Genomic DNA, 27431 nt, shown 5'->3' on the forward strand with positions numbered 1-27431 from the left:
AGGATGCGAATTCGAATTGGGGCGGTTGGCGGTTCACGCGCACGGCGGCCACGGCGCATGCGTGCGAAGCGCGAGCCCTTCCCGCTGCCCCCTCACGAGGGCGCTGTTGCCGTGGCGCCATCTCCTGCCTCCGGGATTTCGCCTCACAGCAAGTACTGGAGTCGCGATAGGATGCTTTTATCTTTTGCCTCAAAACGTGCAGGGACATTTTCCTCGGTTTCCACACACATCGCTTTTAAGAGTGGCTCACGACGGCCTAATCTTCCCAGGTTGGAAAAGATCTGCAGTATCATCCAGTCCAGCTGTCCACCCACCAACCGCGTCACTCAGGACGGCACCTGAACACAGTCTGTCTCACTGCTCCTGCAGCCAAAGGGCTCAGATGCACGTGTTCCTGCCCGATTGCCTCCTGCTTCTCTAAGTGTCACAAAGGAATCTGAAAATAGGTTTGAAGATTAAAAAAAAACAATAATTCTGGTCTACTTACGGCTCCGTTTCTCTGTTTTCATGTCACGTTTGCAGCTCTGTTACCTGCAGGTTTCCACATGGAACGCATGGGGTTGCTGCCAGATATCCAGCTCAAAGACCTGATCACGTCTCTGACCTCTCTTAGCAGAGAGAAATACCCCTCCTTCACAGTCACACCTTATTCACATCATCGCTTTCTCACACACGCACACACAAGCTGTGAACAACCATTTTCAAGGATGAAGCACGAGGAGTCAAATTCCACGAAGCCCTGACAAACACCCTGATGACGAAACCCTGACATCTCACTTCACCGCCATCGAACCAGGCCGATGCATTAGTTTCACCAAAACAAGGTCAAATTTCCCACTGGCTTTATCACGGATTTGATGAGACTGGAAAAGACCTCCAAGATCATCAGCCCTCTGCTGGGGGAAAAGAGCACAAGTGTCTCCTCTTTACTGCTGCAGAACCTGACCAGGGTTAAGAACTGCAGCAGTGAAGAGGAGCCCAGCGCTGCACTGCTGTTCTGTCACAGCGAAATGGGGGAGAAAGACCAGAGAAAGGCAAAACTCACGTGTAGAGATAAAAACAGTTTAATAGGACAGAATAGGTGGGGAGAATAATAAAGGAAACCAAAAAAAGACTCATCTTTGTTAACAACCGCTTCAAGCTTGTTATTCCCTCTCACCTCAGAAGCGTCATAGGCTTTAGAGTTCCTTTTTTCTGTACTGTAGGGCTTTGCCTGCAGCCTGGCTTTGTTTATATCATAGAATCATAGAATCATCAAGGTTGGAAAAGACCTCTGAGATGATCCAGTCCAACCGTTCACCTATCACCAATGTTTCCCACTAAACCACGTCCCTCAATTCAACATCTACCTATTTCTTGAACACCTCCAGGGACAGTGATTCCCCCACCCCCCTGAGCAGCCTGTGCCTCAGCCTCACCACTCTATGGAATAGAGGTATTTCCTAAAGTCCAACCTGAATCTCCCCTTGTGCAACTTGGGGCCGTTCCCTCCAGTCCTATTGCTAGTTACTTGGGAGAAGAGGCCAACTCCCACCTCACCACAACTCCCCTTCAGGTAGTTGAAGAGAGCAACAAGTTCACCCTTGAGCTTCCTCTCCTCCAGACAGAACGACCCCAGCTCTCTCAACCGCTCCTCATAAGGCTTGTATTCATTTATTTTCATTAGCATAATTAGTAATGTCCTCGGTGTAATCACCCGTGTCTTTCCAAAAGGAGGTCTTCAGATAATGTTGCTATCTAACCCTCTACAGGTCAGCTTTATCTCCACAGAGGGAATGTTGCAGAGGGGTGACCATGATCCAAGACCTGTCTTAGGGATTCTCCTAGATTTAGGTAACTTAGTACCCCACTGAAGACAATGGAAATACTGGCAGATAAGCATCCTTCAGTCCAGTGTTTTGCTCTTCTGGAAGCTGAAGACTTAGTCCTACCATCTTTCTCTGAACCAAAGACTCCTTCCTGCAACAAACCTCTATACCTACAATGGGTCTGAAAAAAAATGTCTGGGGAGCTTCGTGCAAGATTTTCTCACAATATAGTCAGTCCAGCTGACTGAGGGCTTTCCTGTCAGCGAAAAGGAAGGGTGTGAGATGAACATTTGGAGGGACAGGGAAGAATGACCAAGTATCGACATTGGATGCTGTACAATTTGGCTATTTATTGCCTCTCTATGGAAAACGATATGCTCATCGAATTTCTACACAGATCATGCTGCCTGCAGAAAGCCAGTACTATATTGCACTTTTCTTTTTTTAAGCTGTGACCAACAAATTGCATTTCTTCTGCACTGTGCATCATTTCCAAGACCAGGAAAGTTTCTCACTGCACTGACTCCCTGATGCCATCCCTCCAGGAGGCTGGAAGCTCTGTCCACCTGCCCCTGAGGCGCCAGGCCATGGAGTGCTGCTGCCCACGGCCAGAGCTATTCTGCCTTTGCCGAGCTGGCTTCCCAAGGTTCCCATAAAAGGGGTGTCTGGGATCTCCTCATCCCATCTACAAACCCATGACCCCATATTGGCTGCAGGGTTGCAGCTGACTCCCCAAGACTGCAATAGGAGGTGGTGACACAGCCTTGGGCTTCCGTGAAAAAGAAAGCTGTAGAAGAGCCAGAGCGTGCGCGGGAGCCCAGGAGGAAATGCAGCCCAGGAGTTGCAGCAGCGCCTGGCAGTGTAGTGCTGCGGCCCACGGCCAGAGCTATTCTGCCTTCGCCAAGCTGCGTTCCCAAGCAGGGCATGTCTGTCTGCGTAAAACCAGAGGGCTGGCTCATCCAAATGCTTGCTGATTGTTTGGAAGATCAAATCCTTCCAGCCTCCAAGCTGGAGGCAACACCTCTTGGGTGCAATCGTGCGGCGCCTGAGTGAGAGGGTGACCTGAGATGGCTGCACAAGAGTCACCTTAATTTCTCTGTTATCTTACTTCCAATAACCCCACTGGGTGACCCCTGTGTCGGTCTCTTAGAATTTGGATCTAGGAGGTGTCCGCTTCCTTTGCTTAGAATGAAAGCGCAGGAGTGATGCGGAACCATGGTGAGGTCACAGTCGTTGCTGGGGTGGCAGGGCTTGGCCCTCGGTGGCGAGCAGAGCTGGTGCTCTAGTGAGCGAGTGGCACACAGAGACTGAGCTCTGAGCGTTTTGTGGCAAGGATCATCCTTGAGAGCCCGTCAGAAGCACCGCTGCGGCGTGTGTGTGACCTGGGCACAGCCTGGACTGACCTGGACCAAGAGGTGAGCTGGGCTTGGTGCTGCGTGGTGGCTGGAAGGAGTCTCAGCAGAAAAGCTGGGCTGGGGAGGAGTTCCCAGCTCAAACGAGGCCCTTCCCAATGGCTGTTTCCAGGGGAAATTGATTCTCTGAGAGATTGTGGCACACGTTTGGGTGAGGATGACGAATTGCCGTCACTCCCCTGTGTAAAGCTGCAGTGCAATGGAAAGTGCAGCAGTAACAACAGGGTGGCAAAGTCCGAGGCTGCAGCAAGGGAGGATTTGCCCAAGTGCAGCAGTTGGGGACACAGAAAGAAAGGAAAAAAGCTGCTGAGCCTTGGAAGGCCTCAGGTAGCAGGGATCTCCACTCAGACACCCTTGCCTCCACTGCCAACCCTTCAATGATGACTGGGAAGAGTTTATGTGCACCTGAGCTGCCCTGCCTTCCCACCAGGTGCTCAATCACTGCCTCAAGCTGTGACTGACCATTGCCACTACAGCCCTGCAAAACTGCTGCTGGGCCCCAGCCTTCACCTCAGGCAGGACAAAGGAAGAAGAGCACAGACTTGATGCAGTGCAACTTGTGCTTTAATGACCCACGGAGCGCTGGCTGTGCCGTATCCAGCCCATTTTTAACAAAACCCCCCCGAAGTCCCGGTGGAGAGCCGGGTGCTCAGCTGGGGACATGCACTGTCCGGTGACATCACAGGCACGGTGACATCACAAGCACTGTGCTGGGGCCGTGGCTGCCACCAGTGAGTGCCACAGCCGTGAGCGCTGCGCAGCAGTGTGGACACGCTGCGTCAGCTCTCGTCCCGGCTGGCAGTGAGAGTGGTGGTGGCTGACGGGTGCTGCCCGCTGTCGCTGACGGTGCTGCTCAGCCATTGGGCTGGAGTGTGAGCTGGAAGGGAGAGGGACTGCAGCTGTGCCTGGTAAGCCAGAACTGTAGGTTTGTCAAACGTGGGAGTCGTACCAGTGCATCCATTGCAGCTGCAGCAAGAGGAGAAGATGAAGGGAGTCATTTTCATGTCAGGAACGCAAAATGCGTGCTGCTAGGGGTATAACTGGTGGTGAGATGGAGGACAGTGCTTGCTGGGAGAAGTGGTGGCAGTTAGACACAAGGTGCATCTAGACTTGGCACAGTTCTTGCAACCTGCTGCTTCTGAGACTCCTTGAGAGTCACAGAAACGAAGAAAGATGGGAAACTGCTTATTGCTCATGATTCTTCCCTTGTTGACTCTTTCCTTAGGGTTCCATCTGAAAGGTGATCTTGGGTCCAAGCAGTCCCAGAGTGCAGCCGCCTCTTTCCAAGAGCGGGGAATTCCTTTGGAGACAGCCCAACCTTGCTCCAAGAAGTTCCCCATGCCTCAGAAAGGAGTCGACTGCCACTTCTATTTCAACTCTGTCTGCTTTAAGGTATGGTTGGGTGTCTTTTGCCTGGATTGTCTTCCTTTCCTCGCTTTGAAGAGGAAGGGCTGGAGCAGGGGGAGACCTGCTGGCGATGCGTTGCCTTCCTCAGCAGTGGCATTGTGCGCTCCCTGCTACCAACCTGGGCCGACAGCACGGACGTCTTTCAGGCTGTGCTCTTATGTTCCTTTTGCTTGCAGGGAGACAGCTGTCCCTTCCGCCACTGCAAAGCGGCTCTGGGGAGTGAAGAGGTCTGCAAGCTGTGGATGCAGGGTCGCTGTTCCAGCAGCGACTGCAGGCTCAGACACACAAAAATTGATGTGAGTGCTTGCCTAAAGATGAGCTCTCCACTTCTCTCTGGCACCACCTGCAGCGCTGCATCTCTCTGCAAACCTCCTCTGCCTGTTTCCATGACCCTTCCTTGCTTTCTCTCTTCAGAAGAAGCGCAGTGAGATTCCCTGCTACTGGGAGAATCGGCCGGGAGGCTGTCAGAAAGCCCACTGCCCTTTCCTTCACTTGAAGGAATGCGGTGGGAAGGCACCGACTGTACCACCAAGTGACGGTGAGTTCCTGATGGCATGAAGCATGACAGACTTAATGATGAATATTACTTCTGAGCGGGTGCAGGATGTCAGGTAACATTCATTGGGGAGCGCAGGGAAGAGTGGTGATCAGTGAAATATTGGTTTGTGTTTTGGCTGTCAGAATAGGGGTGGGTGTTTTCTGGAGAGAGGTCAATGCATTGCAGGTCTGTGCCGACTGCAGAAATGGCACAACATTTGAGCAGGGGAAAGGCCAATGCAAGAAACTGTGCTTGAAAATTGGAAGCTTGTGGCTTGGTGCGCTGAAACCTTCCTCCAAAGAGATGCTCTTCAATTATTCCTTGTCTCCTTTCTGCCAGAAGCTGACACGAGCCTTCCTCTGACCAGCGGCCCTGCACAAAGTCTGGAGAGCCAGACAGAGGTTGAGAAGGCAGCAGAGAGAGGTACAGATACTGAACAGGCATCTGGGTTTGAGGCGCTGCCTTTCGACTCCCATGTTCTGATTGTTCTCTCCTGGACTGTTCTCTGCAGGTGACATCCCATCTTCCTCCCATGGCCCAGCTGCGCAAAAGCGCAAGCGATGTCAGGAGAAGGGCAAAGCAAGCGAGTTGCCTCTCAAGAAGAGAGTCAAGGGTGAGCAGCAGGAGCTTGTTGCAGTGCCTCAGCACAGTCATGCTGCCACTCAGCATTGTTGTGTGTCAGAGTTTTCCTTGCCCTGGACTATTGCTGAGTGCAGCTCGTGGGTTTCTTTGTTCCTTTCGATGCGCTGTTGGTAGAGATGGCTGTGTGGAAAACATTGCTGAGAATCCTGGACATGGCAATGTAATTCCGCTGGCCAAATGTATTTCGCTTTGTTGTGGGTTGGGTTGTGGGAATGATAGGAGAACGGGGATTTCTCTTGAGCCACAGCAAGACCTTATCAGCAACCTCTTCCTTTTACTGCAGCTGGACGCAAGGTGTACCTCAGGTCTGCTGCTTGGAAATCCACCTTCCCCAGGAAGCAGACACTGAAGCGGAAAGCAGCGGACATGCAACCGTCTGCTGCTGAGGACACCGATGAGCCTCCAGCCAGAAAACTGCCTATGGTAAGAGCAGCAGAACAGCAGCAGTGCATACGGAAGGTTTACACTGCACTTGAAGTCAAGGTGGACATTTCACATGTTCTACCGGTCTGCTGTTTCCTTTGAAGGCAGCAGATGTCTCACAGGGTACTTGTGGAAGACCTCTATTTTGGGTAGATGTAGGGCAAGGATTATGTAAGACTCTGTGATTCTACAATTCTCAGATTGCTCTGCGGTGTGAAGGATTTTGTCCACGAATGCTGCGCTGTTAAAAGCACCCAAGGTCATTGTAACCTTCAAGAGAAGGTTTGTAACCATTGTAACCATTGTAACCTTCAAGAGAAGGCTTTCTTCAGGAGCCCCGAGCTTCTGTATTTGGGTTCAGGCTCAGCAGTGCCCAGGGGAGGGAGGAGCAGTCCTCAAAGATCATCCAGTGCTCCAGCTGTCCTGCTGTGGCCAGGGCTGCCAGCCACGAGATCTGACAGCCTGAAACCCATCCAGCCTGGCCTTGAATGCCTCCAGGGATGGGGCATCCACAGCTTCTCTGGGAAAAGAAGCCACTTAGGAAGCTTTGAGCCGTGCTTCATACACACTGTCTTGTTTCTTCCTAGGCCATCGTTCCAGCCCTGCCTGGGGACAGCCTGGTGACCATTCCTGCAGTTGAAACACCTCCGAGCAGGTGATGACCACCACTTGTTCTTTGTCAGTGCCATTTTTACATTGGACATAAGTTCTTTCACATCAGGGGACAAATGGGGTGTTTGAGATGTGCCGTGGCATAATGCAACAAACAAAGAGGTCATCTGCAACAACTTAAATTGCTCGCTCAGAATCTCTGCTGAGTATGTCATGGGGACAAGGAACTCAGCCAGTAAACAGCTTTATGCAGAGGATGACTTCTTCACGTATTTGCAGTCAAACAATGAGGCTGGCAGTGTGCTTCTGCTACAAAACCTGGCCCCTGTTGGCTGGACTCAAACTGCTCTGTCTGCACACATCAATTGCCACTGTGACACATGTGCCTGCTGGTATGTTGCACTCTCAAGGCAGCCTCAGGTGAACTGAATCGCCATCCCTCTGCGAGCGTGAGGTGCGGGAGGGGTTAACCACAGATCTCAGAGCTGGTAGCTGAAAGCGTACCCGCAGTTAGAAATGCCAGGTGCTGATTGTTCTCTTCCTTGTTCTCCCCAGTCTGGAACTGCTTCTGGGAAGCCAGGCAGACTCCGTGGCAGACTCTGTGCCTTGGGCCTCACAAGCAGCACAGCTGAGCTGCACAGAGGCGGGGAAAGCGCTCATCTCCGAGGAGGATGACATCGAGACATTAATGATGGAAATCATGGGAGATGAGTTAGAAGGAGAAATTGACATGGGTACTGAGAAGGATACGGACGAGCTCCTTCAGGAACTGTCTGACATCATTGACAGTGTAACACCATAGACTGATTGTATATTTTAAAACAACCACCAACAAAAAACAATTAAAACCAACCCTATTCCTTTTCAACCAACCTTGTTCCTTTTCTTTCTTATACTGTGGGGACACTTTTCCTGAAACTGTGCAAGGAGTCTGAAAGCAAACTGGTCAAAATCAGCAGCGCCTGCATTGTGTTCTCCTGATTTCCCTGCTGCTCAGAGTTCAGGGGCCGTGCACCTGTTCCACTGGATCCTGGCCAAGGGGGCAGCACGGAATTGATGAGGCCAGCAAGTGCTGGCGTTTGTGCCGCTGGCGCTAAGCAGCAGAAGGTGGCACCATCCATGGAGCTGCTCTGTACAAGCACCTGGCCCAACCTGGGTCCGGACGCCTCTCAGGGACGACGGAATCCTCGGGGCTGTCGATCAGTGGAAGCCGGGGCAAAGTCCTGCCACTCGAGTCAGCCTCAGTTGTCATCTGCTGAGGAATGGCAGTGCTTGGTGAGTGCTTGGAGAACATTAACTGATGCTGGAGGTTTGACTGAGGGTCGGAAAGATAAAGGTATAATCTGCAAAAGGTTGCAGTGTGTCTTGACCTGCCAGGAGAGGGGAAAACCAACCTGTGGGTGCAGAAACATCAATTGCTTATGGTGATCCAACCAAATTCCAAGGAGACAGAATGACGGTTGGTGGGGTTGGGGAAAGACCGTCCCTGTAACCCAGACATGGTTGAAGTTGGGGGCTGGGCATCTCCCTCCCTGGCAGTATAATAAGGTGTCTGCTGTTCAGTCCCAGAGTGCATACGGGGCATAGTTTGGGTCTGACCCTCCCGATGACTGTAGGAGAGTTCAGACTGAGAGGAAGATGTATTAGTACTGGGTGGCACAGGTGATATTAAGAGGCCATGCAAAACTGGAGCCTATTCCTTGCCAAATCTGTGCCACATTACTAATACTAAACACATAGGATAGACTCCCAGGGGGCAAGAGGAAATCTCTAGAATGCTGCAGGAACTAGAAAACGCTGGGATCATAGACCTGCACGTAGCCCAGCATCACAGGAAAACAGCAGGAGGTAAGAATGGCCAGAAGCCCGGCCGTACAACAGTCCCATTCTGAGTGCACCTTGTATCGTAACGTCTGCTGCTGCTTAGATCTCACCTTTCTCCAGCATAGCAGAGGAAGGCAAAGATCACTGAGTCGGGGAGCCAAGAAGTAAGCAAGTGCAAGATCATTGCTCCTTGAGATTTGGTATTTCTTTTAACTCAAGCCTTTACTATACTGGCCAAGACAATAAAAAGTGTCTAAAACGCTGAATGGTTTTTCTTATTCTGGTGATGACTTACAATGGCGAAGACTATCTAAAAACTTAGAAAGCTGAAGACAAAAATAAGTCCCCCTGCATAACAGCCACCTCTCAGACAGACTTAGCAGGGTGACGGAGGGGATCCTCCCTCTCTGCTCTGCCCTGCTGAGGCCACTTTGCGAATACCATCCACTCACTGTGATGTGTGCCTACCACCTCCTGCTCATCTGCCATGTCCTGGGGCACTGGCATCACTGAGCGTTTGATGGGAAGGGCACACGCTGGCACGACCATGCACCTAAACACTGGTGAGCACCTATGGTACCCAGGAGTCCTTCCTCAATGTCACACTGAGTGGCTGATACGGCACAGGACCAGCTGTGTCCTTTGGTTACCCTGTGCTCCAGGGCAGTGGCTATGAAGTCGCTCTGGTCTGTGGAGAGGAGGAAATGGCAAGGGGAAGGAGCTGGGCACTGAGGTGTGCGAGTGGAGCGGGGTATTCCAGGGGACCCAGGGTGTGGGGCCTCCCAAATTCGAGAACTCCAACTCAGTGGTAGACCAGGAGTCTGGGATCATCCCATCCCATTTCCACCCCCGGTCCCCATAGCTCAGGGGTGGAACCAGCAGTCTGGGAGATCCCGGTCGTATTTCTAGTCCTCGGTTCCCATAACAGGGGGGTCCGGGATCTCCCCATCCCAGCTACAACCCCATGAGCCCATATTGGAGTTGTGAACTCAGGGATCCTGAGATTTCCCTGTCCCATGTGCACTCCAAGTGCCTCATTGCCAACACCAAGGGAGTGTCCCCACTGCACTGACCCGCTGATGCCACCCCTCCAGGAGGCTGGGTGCTCTGTCCCCCTGCTCCTGCTGATGTCAGGGGGCCGAGTGCGCACGGAGAAAAGGGGGGACAGCAAAGGATGGTGCTGCTATTGGGGGTGCACGTGGCCTTCAGTGGTGACAGTGCTGTGACAGCGACTGTGGCGATGGAGCTGCAGGAACAGCTCTGTGGGATCTGTGTCCATCTTGAGAATAGGGGGACAAAGCACTGCGAGTGGAGGATGGGAATGGGATTGGGTGCACAGTTCTGGGGTCTGGAGGTGGGGTTGGGTGGGAAATGGGATGAACCAGCCCGTAAACTGCTGACAGGATGGGACGACATAGGGTTGGGCATGGGATGGGGAGCACAGCTGTGGTGTCTGCAGATAGGGTTAGATCGAGGAGAGGTGGGGATAGGGAGCAATGGAGATGAGGAAAGAGGGCTGGAGAAGAGTGATGAAGGGAGAAAGGGATTGAAAAATGGTTGAAGTAGTGCTGAGGGAAGGAGGAAGAAATAAATGAATGGATGAAGAGATGGAGAAGGGGATGAAGAGGAGGAGGGGAGGAGAAATGGAGGATGGTTGGAGGGCTGTGGAACCCTTCCAGCAGGACCACTAATCTAACTACTGCTCCTTCTCTTTCCCCAGCCCCGTCCTGCTCATCCAAACACCCACAGAGGCTGTGTGCCACCATCCCAAACCCTGTCCCCAACCCCAGTATCATCCCCAAACAATTCCTCACCAATGCCACCTGCTAAGCCCTGGGTGTGGGCCATGGCTGCACCTTTGACCACGTCCAGCATGATTTCTCAGGCTTCTGCCTCTACCTTTTGACTGAACACTGCTTCAGAAACAAGAGCCCCAGATTCTTCGGTGTCCTCATCCAGGGCAGCCCTGGCAGTGCCATTGGTGCCCAAGTCCATGTCTTCCGCACGGTGAAGGAGCTGGAGCCTGGGCGGGTGCTGGTGAGTAGCCCTTGGGATGAGTAAGGGAAGAGGGGCAGTGCTGAGTAAAGATATCAAATGGTCTTCAGAAGGGTGGTAGGTGGAACATGGAGCCCATGGAGTGCCCCAAGAACTCAGGAACACAGGGAGAGAACCCAACATTCCAAGGGGGACACAGCATTCTGCGTGGGACCCTGGCACCCAGGAAGGGACTGAGGGCTTGTTTGTTTGTTTGTTTTTAATAGTTTGTAAAAAAAGCTTCCCTCCTTGTGTTAGAACAATGTTCTGAAGTTTGAAATTTGTCTCTACATTCCTTCATCAGCTGGGACGTTGATGCCGCTGCACACATCTCCTGTTTTGTCATTCTGGTTTGTGTAAAAGATTGGTGAGATGTGCAATCTCTGCATGAAATTTCATTCAAGTGTTTCCCATTATTTGCCCCCAGGAAGCAATGGCTTGGAAATGGCGGTGTCAGCCAGGAGCCCGCACTGCAAACTGAAGTCTCATCATGTGGATCTGTTGAAAACCGCCGTGATGACAAAGGAACGCTTGCGTCGTTTCTGTGCTGACTGTCACACAGCCTTGCAGAGCAGGTAAGGACATGGCATGGCAGAGAAAAGGGATTTCCCTCCTGATGGGGAACAGGTGCCCAAGGAACGTTCACATCCCACGTGCCGCTGTGTAACCGCTCCATGCCCGTGCCCCACGTGCTTCTGGATGGGCAGCACAGCTTTTGGTTCACTCAGCCGCCTGTGGCACAGCACATCAGGCTTTCTGCAGGCATGGGAAATCATCCCATCGCTTTGTGCCTTACAAGGAAAAGGAAAACTTCCTCTTGTGAGAGTCCGACTTCCAACCCTTACCGCCTACACTGAAGAAGATGCCGTTTTTCTTGTATCCTTCAATTCCAAGCCCATATTTTCCAGAAGGCACAAGAATTCAAATTTGAACTCCAGCAAGCGATTTCAGTGCCTATTTCTGATTGTGGCAATTACTCAGTTCAGAGGTCCCACTTAATTTGAGGTGCCTGTTTTTATTCAGACAAAGGCTGCAGTTGCAGCTGACTCCCCAAGACTGCAATAGGAGGTGGTGACACAGCCTTGGGCTTCCGTGTTTGTGCTAATCCCATGTTTCCTTTCTCTGCCTTGCAGGGCAGCTCGTGTTGCAAGTGGCCAGGATCGCACTGTGAATGAAGGTCGGCGTGGGAGCAGCTGCTGATGGGAGCAGGAAGTCCAGGCTGATGCACTCTGAGGCATCTCTTGGTGCGGTACCAGAGGTGGCAGTAATGATGTCGGGGCACAGCTGCAGAAGAACGTGAGGAGCTCCCCAGCAGGAAGCCACAAAACCTGCAGAAACCGGCAGGAGAGCCAGAGCGTGCGCGGGAGCCCAGGAGGAAATGCAGCCCAGGAGTTGGAGCGGCGCCTGGCAGTGGAGTGCTGCGGCCCACGGCCAGAGCTATTCTGCCTTCGCCGGGCCGGCTTCCCAAGCAGGACGTGTCTGTCCTCGTAAAACCAGAGGGCTGGCTCATCCAAATGCTTGCTGATTGTTTGGAAGATCAAATTCTGAAGCTCAAATCCTTCCAGCCTTCAAGCTGGAGGCAACATCTCCTGGGTCCAATCGTGCGGTGCCTGAGTGAGAGGGCGACCAGAGATGGCTGCACAAGAGTCACCTTAATTTCTCTGTTATCTTACTTCCAATAACCCCACTGGGTGACCCTTGTGTCCGTCTCTTAGAATTTGGATCTAGGAGGCGTCTGCTTCCTTTGCTTAGAACGAAAGCGCAGGAGTGATGCGGAACCATGGTGAGGTCACAGTCGTTGCTGGGGTGGCAGGGCTTGGCCCTCGGTGGCGAGCAGAGCTGGTGCTCTAGTGAGCGAGTGGCACACAGAGACTGAGCTCTGAGCGTTTTGTGGCAAGGATCATCCTTGAGAGCCCGTCAGAAGCACCGCTGCGGCGTGTGTGTGACCTGGGCACAGCCTGGACTGACCTGGACCAAGAGGTGAGCTGGGCTTGGTGCTGCGTGGTGGCTGGAAGGAGTCTCAGCAGAAAAGCTGGGCTGGGGAGGAGTTCCCAGCTCAAACGAGGCCCTTCCCAATGGCTGTTTCCAGGGGAAATTGATTCTCTGAGAGATTGTGGCACACGTTTGGGTGAGGATGACGAATTGCCGTCACTTCCCTGTGTAAAGCTTGCCTCCACTGCCAACCCTTCAGTGATGACTGGGAAGGGTTTGTGTGCACCTGAGCTGCCCTGCCTTCCCACCAGGTGCTCAATCACTGCCTCAAGCTGTGACTGACCATTGCCACTACAGCCCTGCAAAACTGCTGCTGGGCCCCAGCCTTCACCTCAGACAGGACAAAGGAAGAAGAGCACAGACTTGATGCAGTGCAACTTGTGCTTTAATGACCCACGGAGCGCTGGCTGTGCTGTATCCAGCCCATTTTTAACAAAACCCCCCTGAAGTCCCGGTGGAGAGCCGGGTGCTCAGCTGGGGACATGCACTGTCCGGTGACATCACAGGCACGGTGACATCACAAGCACTGTGCTGGGGCCGTGGCTGCCACCAGTGAGTGCCACATTCGTGAGCGCTGCGCAGCAGTGTGGACACGCTGCGTCAGCTCTCGTCCCGGCTGGCAGTGAGAGTGGTGGTGGCTGACGGGTGCTGCCCGCTGTCGCTGACGGTGCTGCTCAGCCATTGGGCTGGAGTGTGAGCTGGAAGGGAGAGGGACTGCAGCTGTGCCTGGTAAGCCAGAACTGTAGGTTTGTCAAACGTGGGAGTCGTACCAGTGCATCCATTGCAGCTGCAGCAAGGGGAGAAGAGGAAGGGAGTCATTTTCATGTCAGGAACGCAAAATGCGTGCTGCTAGGGGTATAACTGGTGGTGAGATGGAGGACAGTGCTTGCTGGGAGAAGTGGTGGCAGTTAGACACAAGGTGGATCTAGACTTGGCACAGTTCTTGCAACCTGCTGCTTCTGAGACTCCTCGAGAGTCACAGAAACGAAGAAAGATGGGAAACTGCTTATTCCTCATGATTCTTCCCTTGTTGACTCTTTCCTTAGGGTTCCATCTGAAAGGTGATCTTGGGTCCAAGCAGTCCCAGAGTGCAGCCGCCTCTTTCCAAGAGCGGGGAATTCCTTTGGAGACAGCCCAACCTTGCTCCAAGAAGTTCCCCATGCCTCAGAAAGGAGTCGACTGCCACTTCTATTTCAACTCTGTCTGCTTTAAGGTATGGTTGGGTGTCTTTTGCCTGGATTGTCTTCCTTTCCTCGCTTTGAAGAGGAAGGGCTGGAGCAGGGGGAGACCTGCTGGCGATGCGTTGCCTTCATCAGCAGTGGCATTGTGCGCTCCCTGCTACCAACCTGGGCCGACAGCACGGACGTCTTTCAGGCTGTGCTCTTATGTTCCTTTTGCTTGCAGGGAGACAGCTGTCCCTTCCGCCACTGCGAAGCGGCTCTGGGGAGTGAAGAGGTCTGCAAGCTGTGGATGCAGGGTCGCTGTTCCAGCAGCGACTGCAGGCTCAGACACACAAAAATTGATGTGAGTGCTTGCCTAAAGATGAGCTCTCCACTTCTCTCTGGCACCACCTGCAGCGCTGCATCTCTCTGCAAACCTCCTCTGCCTGTTTCCATGACCCTTCCTTGCTTTCTCTCTTCAGAAGAAGCGCAGTGAGATTCCCTGCTACTGGGAGAATCGGCCGGGAGGCTGTCAGAAAGCCCACTGCCCTTTCCTTCACTTGAAGGAACGCGGTGGGAAGGCACCGACTGTACCACCAAGTGACGGTGAGTTCCTGATGGCATGAAGCATGACAGACTTAATGATGAATATTACTTCTGAGCGGGTGCAGGATGTCGGGTAACATTCATTGGGGAGCGCAGGGAAGAGTGGTGATCAGTGAAATATTGGTTTGTGTTTGGGCTGTCAGAATAGGGGTGGGTGTTTTCTGGAGAGAGGTCAATGCATTGCAGGTCTGTGCCGACTGCAGAAATGGCACAACATTTGAGCAGGGGAAAGGCCAATGCAAGAAACTGTGCTTGAAAATTGGAAGCTTGTGGCTTGGTGCGCTGAAACCTTCCTCCAAAGAGATGCTCTTCAATTATTCCTTGTCTCCTTTCTGCCAGAAGCTGACACGAGCCTTCCTCTGACCAGCGGCCCTGCACAAAGTCTGGAGAGCCAGACAGAGGTTGAGAAGGCAGCAGAGAGAGGTACAGATACTGAACAGGCATCTGGGTTTGAGGCGCTGCCTTTCGACTCCCATGTTCTGATTGTTCTCTCCTGGACTGTTCTCTGCAGGTGACATCCCATCTTCCTCCCATGGCCCGGCTGCGCAAAAGCGCAAGCGATGTCAGGAGAAGGGCAAAGCAAGCGAGTTGCCTCTCAAGAAGAGAGTCAAGGGTGAGCAGCAGGAGCTTGTTGCAGTGCCTCAGCACAGTCATGCTGCCACTCAGCATTGTTGTGTGTCAGAGTTTTCCTTGCCCTGGACTATTGCTGAGTGCAGCTCGTGGGTTTCTTTGTTCCTTTCGATGCGCTGTTGGTAGAGATGGCTGTGTGGAAAACATTGCTGAGAATCCTGGACATGGCAATGTAATTCCGCTGGCCAAATGTATTTCGCTTTGTTGTGGGTTGGGTTGTGGGAATGATAGGAGAACGGGGATTTCTCTTGAGCCACAGCAAGACCTTATCAGCAACCTCTTCCTTTTACTGCAGCTGGACGCAAGGTGTACCTCAGGTCTGCTGCTTGGAAATCCACCTTCCCCAGGAAGCAGACACTGAAGCGCAAAGCAGCGGACATGCAACCGTCTGCTGCTGAGGACACCGATGAGCCCCCAGCCAGAAAACTGCCTATGGTAAGAGCAGCAGAACAGCAGCAGTGCATACGGAAGGTTTACACTGCACTTGAAGTCAAGGTGGACATTTCACATGTTCTACCGGTCTGCTGTTTCCTTTGAAGGCAGCAGATGTCTCACAGGGTACTTGTGGAAGACCTCTATTTTGGGTAGATGTAGGGCAAGGATTATGTAAGACTCTGTGATTCCACAATTCTCAGATTGCTCTGCGGTGTGAAGGATTTTGTCCACGAATGCTGCGCTGTTAAAAGCACCCAAGGTCATTGTAACCTTCAAGAGAAGGTTTGTAACCATTGTAACCATTGTAACCTTCAAGAGAAGGCTTTCTTCAGGAGCCCCGAGCTTCTGTATTTGGGTTCAGGCTCAGCAGTGCCCAGGGGAGGGAGGAGCAGTCCTCAAAGATCATCCAGTGCTCCAGCTGTCCTGCTGTGGCCAGGGCTGCCAGCCACGAGATCTGACAGCCTGAAACCCATCCAGCCTGGCCTTGAATGCCTCCAGGGATGGGGCATCCACAGTTCTCTGGGAAAAGAAGCTACTTAGGAAGCTCTGAGCCGTGCTTCATACACACTGTCTTGTTTCTTCCTAGGCCATCGTTCCAGCCCTGCCTGGGGACAGCCTGGTGACCATTCCTGCAGTTGAAACACCTCCGAGCAGGTGATGACCACCACTTGTTCTTTGTCAGTGCCATTTTTACATTGGACATAAGTTCTTTCACATCAGGGGACAAATGGGGTGTTTGAGATGTGCCGTGGCATAATGCAACAAACAAAGAGGTCATCTGCAACAACTTAAATTGCTCGCTCAGAATCTCTGCTGAGTATGTCATGGGGACAAGGAACTCAGCCAGTAAACAGCTTTATGCAGAGGATGACTTCTTCACGCATTTACAGTCAAACAAGGAGGCTGGCAGTGTGCTTCTGCTACAAAACCTGGCCCCTGTTGGCTGGACTCAAACTGCTCTGTCTGCACACATCAATTGCCACTGTGACACGTGTGCCTGCTGGTATCTTGCACTCTCAAGGCAGCCTCAGGTGAACTGAATCGCCATCCCTCTGCGAGCGTGAGGTGCGGGAGGGGTTAACCACAGATCTCAGAGCTGGTAGCTGAAAGCGTACCTGCAGTTAGAAATGCCAGGTGCTGATTGTTCTCTTCCTTGTTCTCCCCAGTCTGGAACTGCTTCTGGGAAGCCAGGCAGACTCCGTGGCAGACTCTGTGCCTTGGGCCTCACAAGCAGCACATCAGATGCAGCAGCTGAGCTGCACAGAGGCGGGGAAAGCGCTCATCTCCGAGGAGGATGACATCGAGACATTAATGATGGAAATCATGGGAGATGAGTTAGAAGGAGAAATTGACATGGATACTGACAAGGATACGGACGAGCTCCTTCAGGAACTGTCTGACATCATTGACAGTGTAACACCATAGACTGATTGTATATTTTAAAACAACCAACAACAAAAAACAATTAAAACCAACCCTATTCCTTTTCAACCAACCTTGTTCCTTTTCTTTCTTATACTGTGGGGACACTTTTCCTGAAACTGTGCAAGGAGTCTGAAAGCAAACTGGTCAAAATCAGCAGCGCCTGCGTTCTGTTCTCCTGATTTCCCTGCTGCTCAGAGTTCAGGGGCCGTGCACCCGTTCCACTGGATCCTGGCCAAGGGGGCAGCACGGAATTGGTGAGGCCAGCAAGTGCTGGCGTTTGTGCCGCTGGCGCTAAGCAGCAGAAGGTGGCACCATCCATGGAGCTGCTCTGTACAAGCACCTGGCCCAACCTGGGTCCGGACGCCTCTCAGGGACGACGGAATCCTCGGGGCTGTCGATCAGTGGAAGCCGGGGCAAAGTCCTGCCACTCGAGTCAGCCTCAGTTGTCATCTGCTGAGGAATGGCAGTGCTTGGTGAGTGCTTGGAGAGCATTAACTGATGCTGGAGGTTTGACTGAGGGTCGGAAAGATAAAGGCATGATCTGCAAAAGGTTGCAGTGTGTCTTGACCTGCCAGGAGAGGGGAAAACCAACCTGTGGGTGCAGAAACATCAATTGCTTATGGTGATCCAACCAAATTCCAAGGAGACAGAATGACGGTTGGTGGGGTTGGGGAAAGACCGTCCCTGTAACCCAGACATGGTTGAAGTTGGGGGCTGGGCATCTCCCTCCCTGGCAGTATAATAAGGTGTCTGCTGTTCAGTCCCAGAGTGCATACGGGGCATAGTTTGGGTCTGACCCTCCCGATGACTGTAGGAGAGTTCAGACTGAGAGGAAGATGTATTAGTACTGGGTGGCACAGGTGATATTAAGAGGCCATGCAAAACTGGAGCCTATTCCTTGCCAAATCTGTGCCACATTACTAATACTAAACATATAGGATAGACTCCCAGGGGGCAAGAGGAAATCTCTAGAATGCTGCAGGAACTAGAAAACGCTGGGATCATAGACCTGCACGTAGCCCAGCATCACAGGAAAACAGCAGGAGGTAAGAATGGCCAGAAGCCCGGCCGTACAACAGTCCCATTCTGAGTGCACCTTGTATCGTAACGTCTGCTGCTGCTTAGATCTCACCTTTCTCCAGCATAGCAGAGGAAGGCAAAGATCACTGAGTCGGGGAGCCAAGAAGTAAGCAAGTGCAAGATCATTGCTCCTTGAGATTTGGTATTTCTTTTAACTCCAGCCTTTACTATACTGGCCAAGACAATAAAAAGTGTCTAACACGCTGAATGGTTTTTCTTATTCTGGTGATGACTTACAATGGCGAAGACTATCTAAAAACTTAGAAAGCTGAAGACAAAAATAAGTCCCCCTGCATAACAGCCACCTCTCAGACAGACTTAGCAGGGTGACGGAGGGGATCCTCCCTCTCTGCTCTGCCCTGCTGAGGCCACTTTGCGAATACCATCCACTCACTGTGATGTGTGCCTACCACCTCCTGCTCATCTGCCATGTCCTGGGGCACTGGCATCACTGAGCGTTTGATGGGAAGGGCACACGCTGGCACGACCATGCACCTAAACACTGGTGAGCACCTATGGTACCCAGGAGTCCTTCCTCAATGTCACACTGAGTGGCTGATACGGCACAGGACCAGCTGTGTCCTTTGGTTACCCTGTGCTCCAGGGCAGTGGCTATGAAGTCGCTCTGGTCTGTGGAGAGGAGGAAATGGCAAGGGGAAGGAGCTGGGCACTGAGGTGTGCGAGTGGAGCGGGGTATTCCAGGGGACCCAGGGTGTGGGGCCTCCCAAATTCGAGAACTCCAACTCAGTGGTAGACCAGGAGTCTGGGATCATCCCATCCCATTTCCACCCCCGGTCCCCATAGCTCAGGGGTGGAACCAGCAGTCTGGGAGATCCCGGTCGTATTTCTAGTCCTCGGTTCCCATAACAGGGGTGTCCGGGATCTCCCCATCCCATCTACAACCCCATGAGCCCATATTGGAGTTGTGAACTCAGGGATCCTGAGATTTCCCTGTCCCATGTGCACTCCAAGTGCCTCATTGCCAACACCAAGGGAGTGTCCCCACTGCACTGACCCGCTGATGCCACCCCTCCAGGAGGCTGGGTGCTCTGTCCCCCTGCTCCTGCTGATGTCAGGGGGCCGAGTGCGCACGGAGAAAAGGGGGGACAGCAAAGGATGGTGCTGCTATTGGGGGTGCACGTGGCCTTCAGTGGTGACAGTGCTGTGACAGCAACTGCGGCAACGGAGCTGCAGGAACAGCTCTGTGGGATCTGTGTCCATCTTGAGAATAGGGGGACAAAGCACTGCGAGTGGAGGATGGGAATGGGATTGGGTGCACAGTTCTGGGGTCTGGAGGTGGGGTTGGGTGGGAAATGGGATGAACCAGCCCGTAAACTGCTGACAGGACGGGACGACATAGGGTTGGGGATGGGATGGGGAGCACAGCTGTGGTGTCTGCAGATAGGGTTAGGATGAGGAGGGAATGGGGATAGGGAGCAATGGAGATGAGGAAAGAGGGCTGGAGAAGAGTGATGAAGGGAGAAAGGGATTGAAAAATGGTTGAAGTAGTGCTGAGGGAAGGAGGAAGAAATAAATGAATGGATGAAGAGATGGAGAAGGGGATGAAGAGGAGGAGGGGAGGAGAAATGGAGGATGGTTGGAGGGCTGTGGAACCCTTCCAGCAGGACCACTAATCTAACTACTGCTCCTTCTCTTTCCCCAGCCCCGTCCTGCTCATCCAAACACCCACAGAGGCTGTGTGCCACCATCCCAAACCCTGTCCCCAACCCCAGTATCATCCCCAAACAATTCCTCACCAATGCCACCTGCTAAGCCCTGGGTGTGGGCCATGGCTGCACCTTTGACCACCTCCAGCATGATTTCTCAGGCTTCTGCCTCTACCTTTTGACTGAACACTGCTTCAGAAACAAGAGCCCCAGATTCTTCGGTGTCCTCATCCAGGGCAGCCCTGGCAGTGCCATTGGTGCCCAAGTCCATGTCTTCCGCACGGTGAAGGAGCTGGAGCCTGGGCGGGTGCTGGTGAGTAGCCCTTGGGATGAGTAAGGGAAGAGGGGCAGTGCTGAGTAAAGATATCAAATGGTCTTCAGAAGGGTGGTAGGTGGAACATGGAGCCCATGGAGTGCCCCAGGAACTCAGGAACACAGGGAGAGAACCCAACATTCCAAGGGGGACACAGCATTCTGCGTGGGACCCTGGCACCCAGGAAGGGACTGAGGGCTTGTTTGTTTGTTTGTTTTTAATAGTTTGTAAAAAAAGCTTCCCTCCTTGTGTTAGAACAATGTTCTGAAGTTTGATATTTGTCTCTACATTCCTTCATCAGCTGGGACGTTGATGCCGCTGCACACATCTCCTGTTTTGTCATTCTGGTTTGTGTAAAAGATTGGTGAGATGTGCAATCTCTGCATGAAATTTCATTCAAGTGTTTTCCTTTATTTGCCCCCAGGAAGCAATGGCTTGGAAATGGCAGTGTCAGCCAGGAGCCCGCACTGCAAACTGAAGTCTCATCATGTGGATCTGTTGAAAACCGCCGTGATGACAAAGGAACGTTTGCATCGTTTCTGTGCTGACTGTCACGCAGCCTTGTGGAGCAGGTAGGGACATGGCATGGCAGAGAAAAGGGATTTCCCTCCTGATGGGGAACAGGTGCCCAAGGAACGCTCACATCCCACGTGCCGCTGTGTAACCCCCCCTTGCCCGTGCCCCACGTGCTTCTGGATGGGCAGCACAGCTTTTGGTTCACTCAGTCGCCTGTGGCACAGCACATCAGGCTTTCTGCAGGCATGGGAAATCATCCCATCGCTTTGTGCCTTACAAGGAAAAGGAAAACTTCCTCTTGTGAGAGTCCGACTTCCAACCCTTACCGCCTACACTGAAGAAGATGCCGTTTTTCTTGTATCCTTCAATTCCAAGCCCATATTTTCCAGAAGGCACAAGAATTCAAATTTGAACTCCAGCAAGCGATTTCAGTGCCTAATTCTGATTGTGGCAATTACTCAGTTCAGAGGTCCCACTTAATTTGAGGTGCCTGTTTTTATTCAGACAAAGGCTGCAGTTGCAGCTGACTCCCCAAGACTGCAATAGGAGGTGGTGACACAGCCTTGGGCTTCCGTGTTTGTGCTAATCCCACGTTTCCTTTCTCTGCCTTGCAGGGCAGCTTGTGCTGCAAGCAGCCAGGATCGCACTGTGAATGAAGGTCGGCGTGGGAGCAGCTGCTGATGGGAGCAGGAAGTCCAGGCTGATGCACTCTGAGGCATCTCTTGGTGCGGTACCAGAGGTGGCAGTAATGATGTCGGGGCACAGCTGCAGAAGAACGTGAGGAGCTCCTCAGCAGGAAGCCACAAAACCTGCAGAAAGCTGCAGGAGAGCCAGAGCGTGCGCGGGAGCCCAGGAGGAAATGCAGCCCAGGAGTTGGAGCGGCGCCTGGCAGTGGAGTGCTGCGGCCCACGGCCAGAGCTATTCTGCCTTCGCCGGGCCGGCTTCCCAAGCAGGACGTGTCTGTCCTCGTAAAACCAGAGGGCTGGCTCATCCAAATGCTTGCTGATTGTTTGGAAGATCAAATTCTGAAGCTCAAATCCTTCCAGCCTCCAAGCAGGAGGTAACATCTCCTGGGTCCAATCGTGCGGTGCCTGAGCGAGAGGGTGACCCGAGATGGCTGCACAAGAGTCACTTAATTTCTCTGTTACCTTACTTCCAATAACCCCACTGGGTGACCCTTGTGTCCGTCTCTTAGAATTTGGATCTAGGAGGTGTCCGCTTCCTTTGCTTAGAATGAAAGCGCAGGAGTGATGCGGAACCATGGTGAGGTCACAGTCGTTGCTGGGGTGGCAGGGCTTGGCCCTCGGTGGCGAGCAGAGCTGGTGCTCTAGTGAGCGAGTGGCACACAGAGACTGAGCTCTGAGCGTTTTGTGGCAAGGATCATCCTTGAGAGCCCGTCAGAAGCACCGCTGCGGCGTGTGTGTGACCTGGGCACAGCCTGGACTGACCTGGACCAAGAGGTGAGCTGGGCTTGGTGCTGCGTGGTGGCTGGAAGGAGTCTCAGCAGAAAAGCTGGGCTGGGGAGGAGTTCCCAGCTCAAACGAGGCCCTTCCCAATGGCTGTTGCCAGGGGAAATTGATTCTCTGAGAGATTGTGGCACACGTTTGGGTGAGGATGACGAATTGCCATCACTCCCCTGTGTAACGCTGCAGTGCAATGGAAAGTGCAGCAGTAACAACAGGGTGGCAAAGTCCGAGGCTGCAGCAAGAGAGGATTTGCCCAAGTGCAGCAGTTGGGGACACAGAAAGAAAGGAAAAAAGCTGCTGAGCCTTGGAAGGCCTCAGGTAGCAGGGATCTCCACTCAGACACCCTTGCCTCCACTGCCAACCCTTCACTCATGTCTGGGAAGAGTTTGTGTGCACCTGAGCTGCCCTGCCTTCCCACCAGGTGCTCAATCACTGCCTCAAGTCAAGCTGTGACCATTGCCACACAGCTTTGCCACTACAAAAGAGTTAGGCAGATAGACACAAGGTGGATCTAGACTTGGCACAGTTCTTGCAACCTGCTGCTTCTGAGACTCCTCGAGAGTCACAGAAACAAAGAAAGATGGGAAACTGCTTATTCCTCATGATTCTTCCCTTGTTGACTCTTTCCTTAGGGTTCCACTCTGAAAGGTGATCTTGGGTCCAAGCAGTCCCAGAGTGCAGCCGCCTCTTTCCAAGAGCGGGGAATTCCTTTGGAGACAGCCCAACCTTGCTCCAAGAAGTTCCCCATGCCTCAGAAAGGAGTCGACTGCCACTTCTATTTCAACTCTGTCTGCTTTAAGGTATGGTTGGGTGTCTTTTGCCTGGATTGTCTTCCTTTCCTCGCTTTGAAGAGGAAGGGCTGGAGCAGGGGGAGACCTGCTGGCGATGCGTTGCCTTCCTCAGCAGTGGCATTGTGCGCTCCCTGCTACCAACCTGGGCCGACAGCACGGACGTCTTTCAGGCTGTGCTCTTATGTTCCTTTTGCTTGCAGGGAGACAGCTGTCCCTTCCGCCACTGCGAAGCGGCTCTGGGGAGTGAAGAGGTCTGCAAGCTGTGGATGCAGGGTCGCTGTTCCAGCAGCGACTGCAGGCTCAGACACACAAAAATTGATGTGAGTGCTTGCCTAAAGATGAGCTCTCCACTTCTCTCTGGCACCACCTGCAGCGCTGCATCTCTCTGCAAACCTCCTCTGCCTGTTTCCATGACCCTTCCTTGCTTTCTCTCTTCAGAAGAAGCGCAGTGAGATTCCCTGCTACTGGGAGAATCGGCCGGGAGGCTGTCAGAAAGCCCACTGCCCTTTCCTTCACTTGAAGGAACGCGGTGGGAAGGCACCGACTGTACCACCAAGTGACGGTGAGTTCCTGATGGCATGAAGCATGACAGACTTAATGATGAATATTACTTCTGAGAGGGTGCAGGATGTCGGGTAACCATTCATTGGGGAGCGCAGGGAAGAGTGGTGATCAGTGAAATATTGGTTTGTGTTTGGGCTGTCAGAATAGGGGTGGGTGTTTTCTGGAGAGAGGTCAATGCATTGCAGGTCTGTGCCGACTGCAGAAATGGCACAACATTTGAGCAGGGGAAAGGCCAATGCAAGAAACTGTGCTTGAAAATTGGAAGCTTGTGGCTTGGTGCGCTGAAACCTTCCTCCAAAGAGATGCTCTTCAATTATTCCTTGTCTCCTTTCTGCCAGAAGCTGACACGAGCCTTCCTCTGACCAGCGGCCCTGCACAAAGTCTGGAGAGCCAGACAGAGGTTGAGAAGGCAGCAGAGAGAGGTACAGATACTGAACAGGCATCTGGGTTTGAGGCGCTGCCTTTCGACTCCCGTGTTCTGATTGTTCTCTCCTGGACTGTTCTCTGCAGGTGACATCCCATCTTCCTCCCATGGCCCGGCTGCGCAAAAGCGCAAGCGATGTCAGGAGAAGGGCAAAGCAAGCGAGTTGCCTCTCAAGAAGAGAGTCAAGGGTGAGCAGCAGGAGCTTGTTGCAGTGCCTCAGCACAGTCATGGTGCCACTCAGCATTGTTGTGTGTCAGAGTTTTCCTTGCCCTGGACTATTGCTGAGTGCAGCTCGTGGGTTTCTTTGTTCCTTTCGATGCGCTGTTGGTAGAGATGGCTGTGTGGAAAACATTGCTGAGAATCCTGGACATGGCAATGTAATTCCGCTGGCCAAATGTATTTCGCTTTGTTGTGGGTTGGGTTGTGGGAATGATAGGAGAACGGGGATTTCTCTTGAGCCACAGCAAGACCTTATCAGCAACCTCTTCCTTTTACTGCAGCTGGACGCAAGGTGTACCTCAGGTCTGCTGCTTGGAAATCCACCTTCCCCAGGAAGCAGACACTGAAGCGCAAAGCAGCGGACATGCAACCGTCTGCTGCTGAGGACACCGATGAGCCCCCAGCCAGAAAACTGCCTATGGTAAGAGCAGCAGAACAGCAGCAGTGCATACGGAAGGTTTACACTGCACTTGAAGTCAAGGTGGACATTTCACATGTTCTACCGGTCTGCTGTTTCCTTTGAAGGCAGCAGATGTCTCACAGGGTACTTGTGGAAGACCTCTATTTTGGGTAGATGTAGGGCAAGGATTATGTAAGACTCTGTGATTCCACAATTCTCAGATTGCTCTGCGGTGTGAAGGATTTTGTCCACGAATGCTGCGCTGTTAAAAGCACCCAAGGTCATTGTAACCTTCAAGAGAAGGTTTGTAACCATTGTAACCATTGTAACCTTCAAGAGAAGGCTTTCTTCAGGAGCCCCGAGCTTCTGTATTTGGGTTCAGGCTCAGCAGTGCCCAGGGGAGGGAGGAGCAGTCCTCAAAGATCATCCAGTGCTCCAGCTGTCCTGCTGTGGCCAGGGCTGCCAGCCACGAGATCTGACAGCCTGAAACCCATCCAGCCTGGCCTTGAATGCCTCCAGGGATGGGGCATCCACAGTTCTCTGGGAAAAGAAGCTACTTAGGAAGCTCTGAGCCGTGCTTCATACACACTGTCTTGTTTCTTCCTAGGCCATCGTTCCAGCCCTGCCTGGGGACAGCCTGGTGACCATTCCTGCAGTTGAAACACCTCCGAGCAGGTGATGACCACCACTTGTTCTTTGTCAGTGCCATTTTTACATTGGACATAAGTTCTTTCACATCAGGGGACAAATGGGGTGTTTGAGATGTGCCGTGGCATAATGCAACAAACAAAGAGGTCATCTGCAACAACTTAAATTGCTCGCTCAGAATCTCTGCTGAGTATGTCATGGGGACAAGGAACTCAGCCAGTAAACAGCTTTATGCAGAGGATGACTTCTTCACGCATTTACAGTCAAACAAGGAGGCTGGCAGTGTGCTTCTGCTACAAAAATTGACCCTGTTGGCTGGACTCAAACTGCTCTGTCTGCACACATCAATTGCCACTGTGACACATGTGCCTGCTGGTATCTTGCACTCTCAAGGCAGCCTCAGGTGAACTGAATCGCCATCCCTCTGCGAGCGTGAGGTGCGGGAGGGGTTAACCACAGATCTCAGAGCTGGTAGCTGAAAGCGTACCTGCAGTTAGAAATGCCAGGTGCTGATTGTTCTCTTCCTTGTTCTCCCCAGTCTGGAACTGCTTCTGGGAAGCCAGGCAGACTCCGTGGCAGACTCTGTGCCTTGGGCCTCACAAGCAGCACATCAGATGCAGCAGCTGAGCTGCACAGAGGCGGGGAAAGCGCTCATCTCCGAGGAGGATGACATCGAGACATTAATGATGGAAATCATGGGAGATGAGTTAGAAGGAGAAATTGACATGGATACTGACAAGGATACGGACGAGCTCCTTCAGGAACTGTCTGACATCATTGACAGTGTAACACCATAGACTGATTGTATATTTTAAAACAACCACCAACAAAAAACAATTAAAACCAACCCTATTCCTTTTCAACCAACCTTGTTCCTTTTCTTTCTTATACTGTGGGGACACTTTTCCTGAAACTGTGCAAGGAGTCTGAAAGCAAACTGGTCAAAATCAGCAGCGCCTGCGTTCTGTTCTCCTGATTTCCCTGCTGCTCAGAGTTCAGGGGCCGTGCACCCGTTCCACTGGATCCTGGCCAAGGGGGCAGCACAGAATTGGTGAGGCCAGCAAGTGCTGGCGTTTGTGCCGCTGGCGCTAAGCAGCAGAAGGTGGCACCATCCATGGAGCTGCTCTGTACAAGCACCTGGCCCAACCTGGGTCGGGACGCCTCTCAGGGACGACGGAATCCTCGGGGCTGTCGATCAGTGGAAGCCGGGGCAAAGTCCTGCCACTCGAGTCAGCCTCAGTTGTCATCTGCTGAGGAATGGCAGTGCTTGGTGAATGCCTGCTCTACATTCAAGGCAAGGGAAACCGTGAGCAGAGGCCAGCTCACTCTTCTTGCATCCACCTCCTTACTTGTTTATGCCCTGTAATTATACGCAGTTGTTGTGCAAATGTGGGTGTTGTTTTATTAGATCCATGTATTTCTCTTCTTCGTGTGTGTATCTGTCCATAGATGCAGGGTATCCTGTTAGTGAGTTGGATCTTGTCATCTCTGAATCAGTACTCAGGCCTCTGTTTAATTATCACATTTTCATTAAGTCATGTTACTGACCTCCTAATTGGTTTTATGATTAAGTGCTGTTACAATGTTAGCATTTGAGCTATAATTTATCAGTATCATTAAAAATTATCAATACCTCTTGAACTGCTGATGAATAAAACCAAGTGAAATGCAGTTGTCATTTCCTGTGATGCCAAACTGGTGGAGTCAGAAGGATTACAAGCAGAGTCACCAAATAGTTACAACAATGTGAGATCCAACCTAAGCCTATGTTCCCTGAGGATTTGGCTTTTGATAAATGGTGTCCCTCCCTCTGCCTTGCAGTCAGATTGATGATTGAAGCCACAGGGCCTTGGGGTTGTGCACAGAATCACACTAATGAACAACTCCATTTGATGCCATCCCCAAGGCCAATTTACACCATTATTATTGCTGCAGCCCTGGAGAAGCTGAAAACGACTGTCTGTGGGAGCATTTCTGACCAGGGGAAACAGAATGTTGCTGGAGATGGAGCCAAGAGCTTTTGGGGTCCTGTTGCCCTTGTAAAGGCCAGTCGCAGCCCCAGTTGACCCCCACTCAGTAACAAGCATAGTGGCATAGCTAAAGAGGTCTTGTATATGGACTGACCTAGGCCACAGGTTTAAATTACTGTGAGAAGCAGAATCTTCACTACGTTTGTTAGTGAATCTCCTCAGGATCCGTGTCTTTAGGAAGCTTGAGTTGCTGTCCCCTGCTTTGTGCAGAGATGATCTGCCCGTAGCAGAAAAGATGAATTATTTCACCCTGCAGTTATGTAGCGCCATTACGTCTTCAGATGCTGGAGTGGTGGTTATGAAGATCTGCCTCAGGATGTCCTCGGGGTTTATAGAAAAGTGTCCTGAACAACAAAGCAATATGA

The 27431-nt window shown here is 52.3% G+C and overlaps 1 protein-coding gene and 2 long non-coding RNA genes across 5 annotated transcripts; all 3 read left to right on the forward strand.

Moving 5' to 3' along the window:
• Positions 1 to 4525: 4525 nt before the first annotated feature.
• Positions 4526 to 26035, forward strand: LOC128078929 (zinc finger CCCH domain-containing protein 11A-like). 3 transcript variants are annotated; one of them, XM_052679662.1, is made up of 8 exons: positions 4526 to 4612; positions 14097 to 14216; positions 14335 to 14458; positions 14798 to 14881; positions 14970 to 15071; positions 15384 to 15523; positions 16110 to 16177; positions 25575 to 26035. In XM_052679662.1, exons 1-8 carry the CDS (start codon positions 4559 to 4561, stop codon positions 25831 to 25833), a joined length of 951 nt encoding a protein of 316 aa, XP_052535622.1. In that variant the 5' UTR covers positions 4526 to 4558; the 3' UTR covers positions 25834 to 26035. The 3 variants fall into 3 exon arrangements, with proteins under 3 accessions (XP_052535622.1, XP_052535621.1, XP_052535623.1); XM_052679661.1 differs by lacking the exon at positions 4526 to 4612 and adding an exon at positions 13819 to 13905; XM_052679663.1 differs by lacking the exons at positions 4526 to 4612; positions 25575 to 26035 and adding exons at positions 13819 to 13905; positions 16690 to 17096.
• LOC128078932 (uncharacterized) lies at positions 19587 to 23879 on the forward strand. Its single transcript, XR_008205929.1, has 3 exons — positions 19587 to 20008; positions 23684 to 23767; positions 23856 to 23879. It is a non-coding gene; the product is annotated as an uncharacterized LOC128078932 (long non-coding RNA).
• Positions 21736 to 23136, forward strand: LOC128078931 (uncharacterized). The gene is made up of 3 exons (XR_008205928.1): positions 21736 to 21984; positions 22623 to 22790; positions 22982 to 23136. It is a non-coding gene; the product is annotated as an uncharacterized LOC128078931 (long non-coding RNA).
• Positions 26036 to 27431: the final 1396 nt, after the last annotated feature.

The sequence above is a fragment of the Tympanuchus pallidicinctus genome, unplaced genomic scaffold (assembly GCF_026119805.1).
Source record: "Tympanuchus pallidicinctus isolate F22 unplaced genomic scaffold, pur_lepc_1.0 scaffold18, whole genome shotgun sequence".
In the NCBI taxonomy this organism is placed as follows: Eukaryota; Metazoa; Chordata; class Aves; order Galliformes; family Phasianidae; genus Tympanuchus; species Tympanuchus pallidicinctus.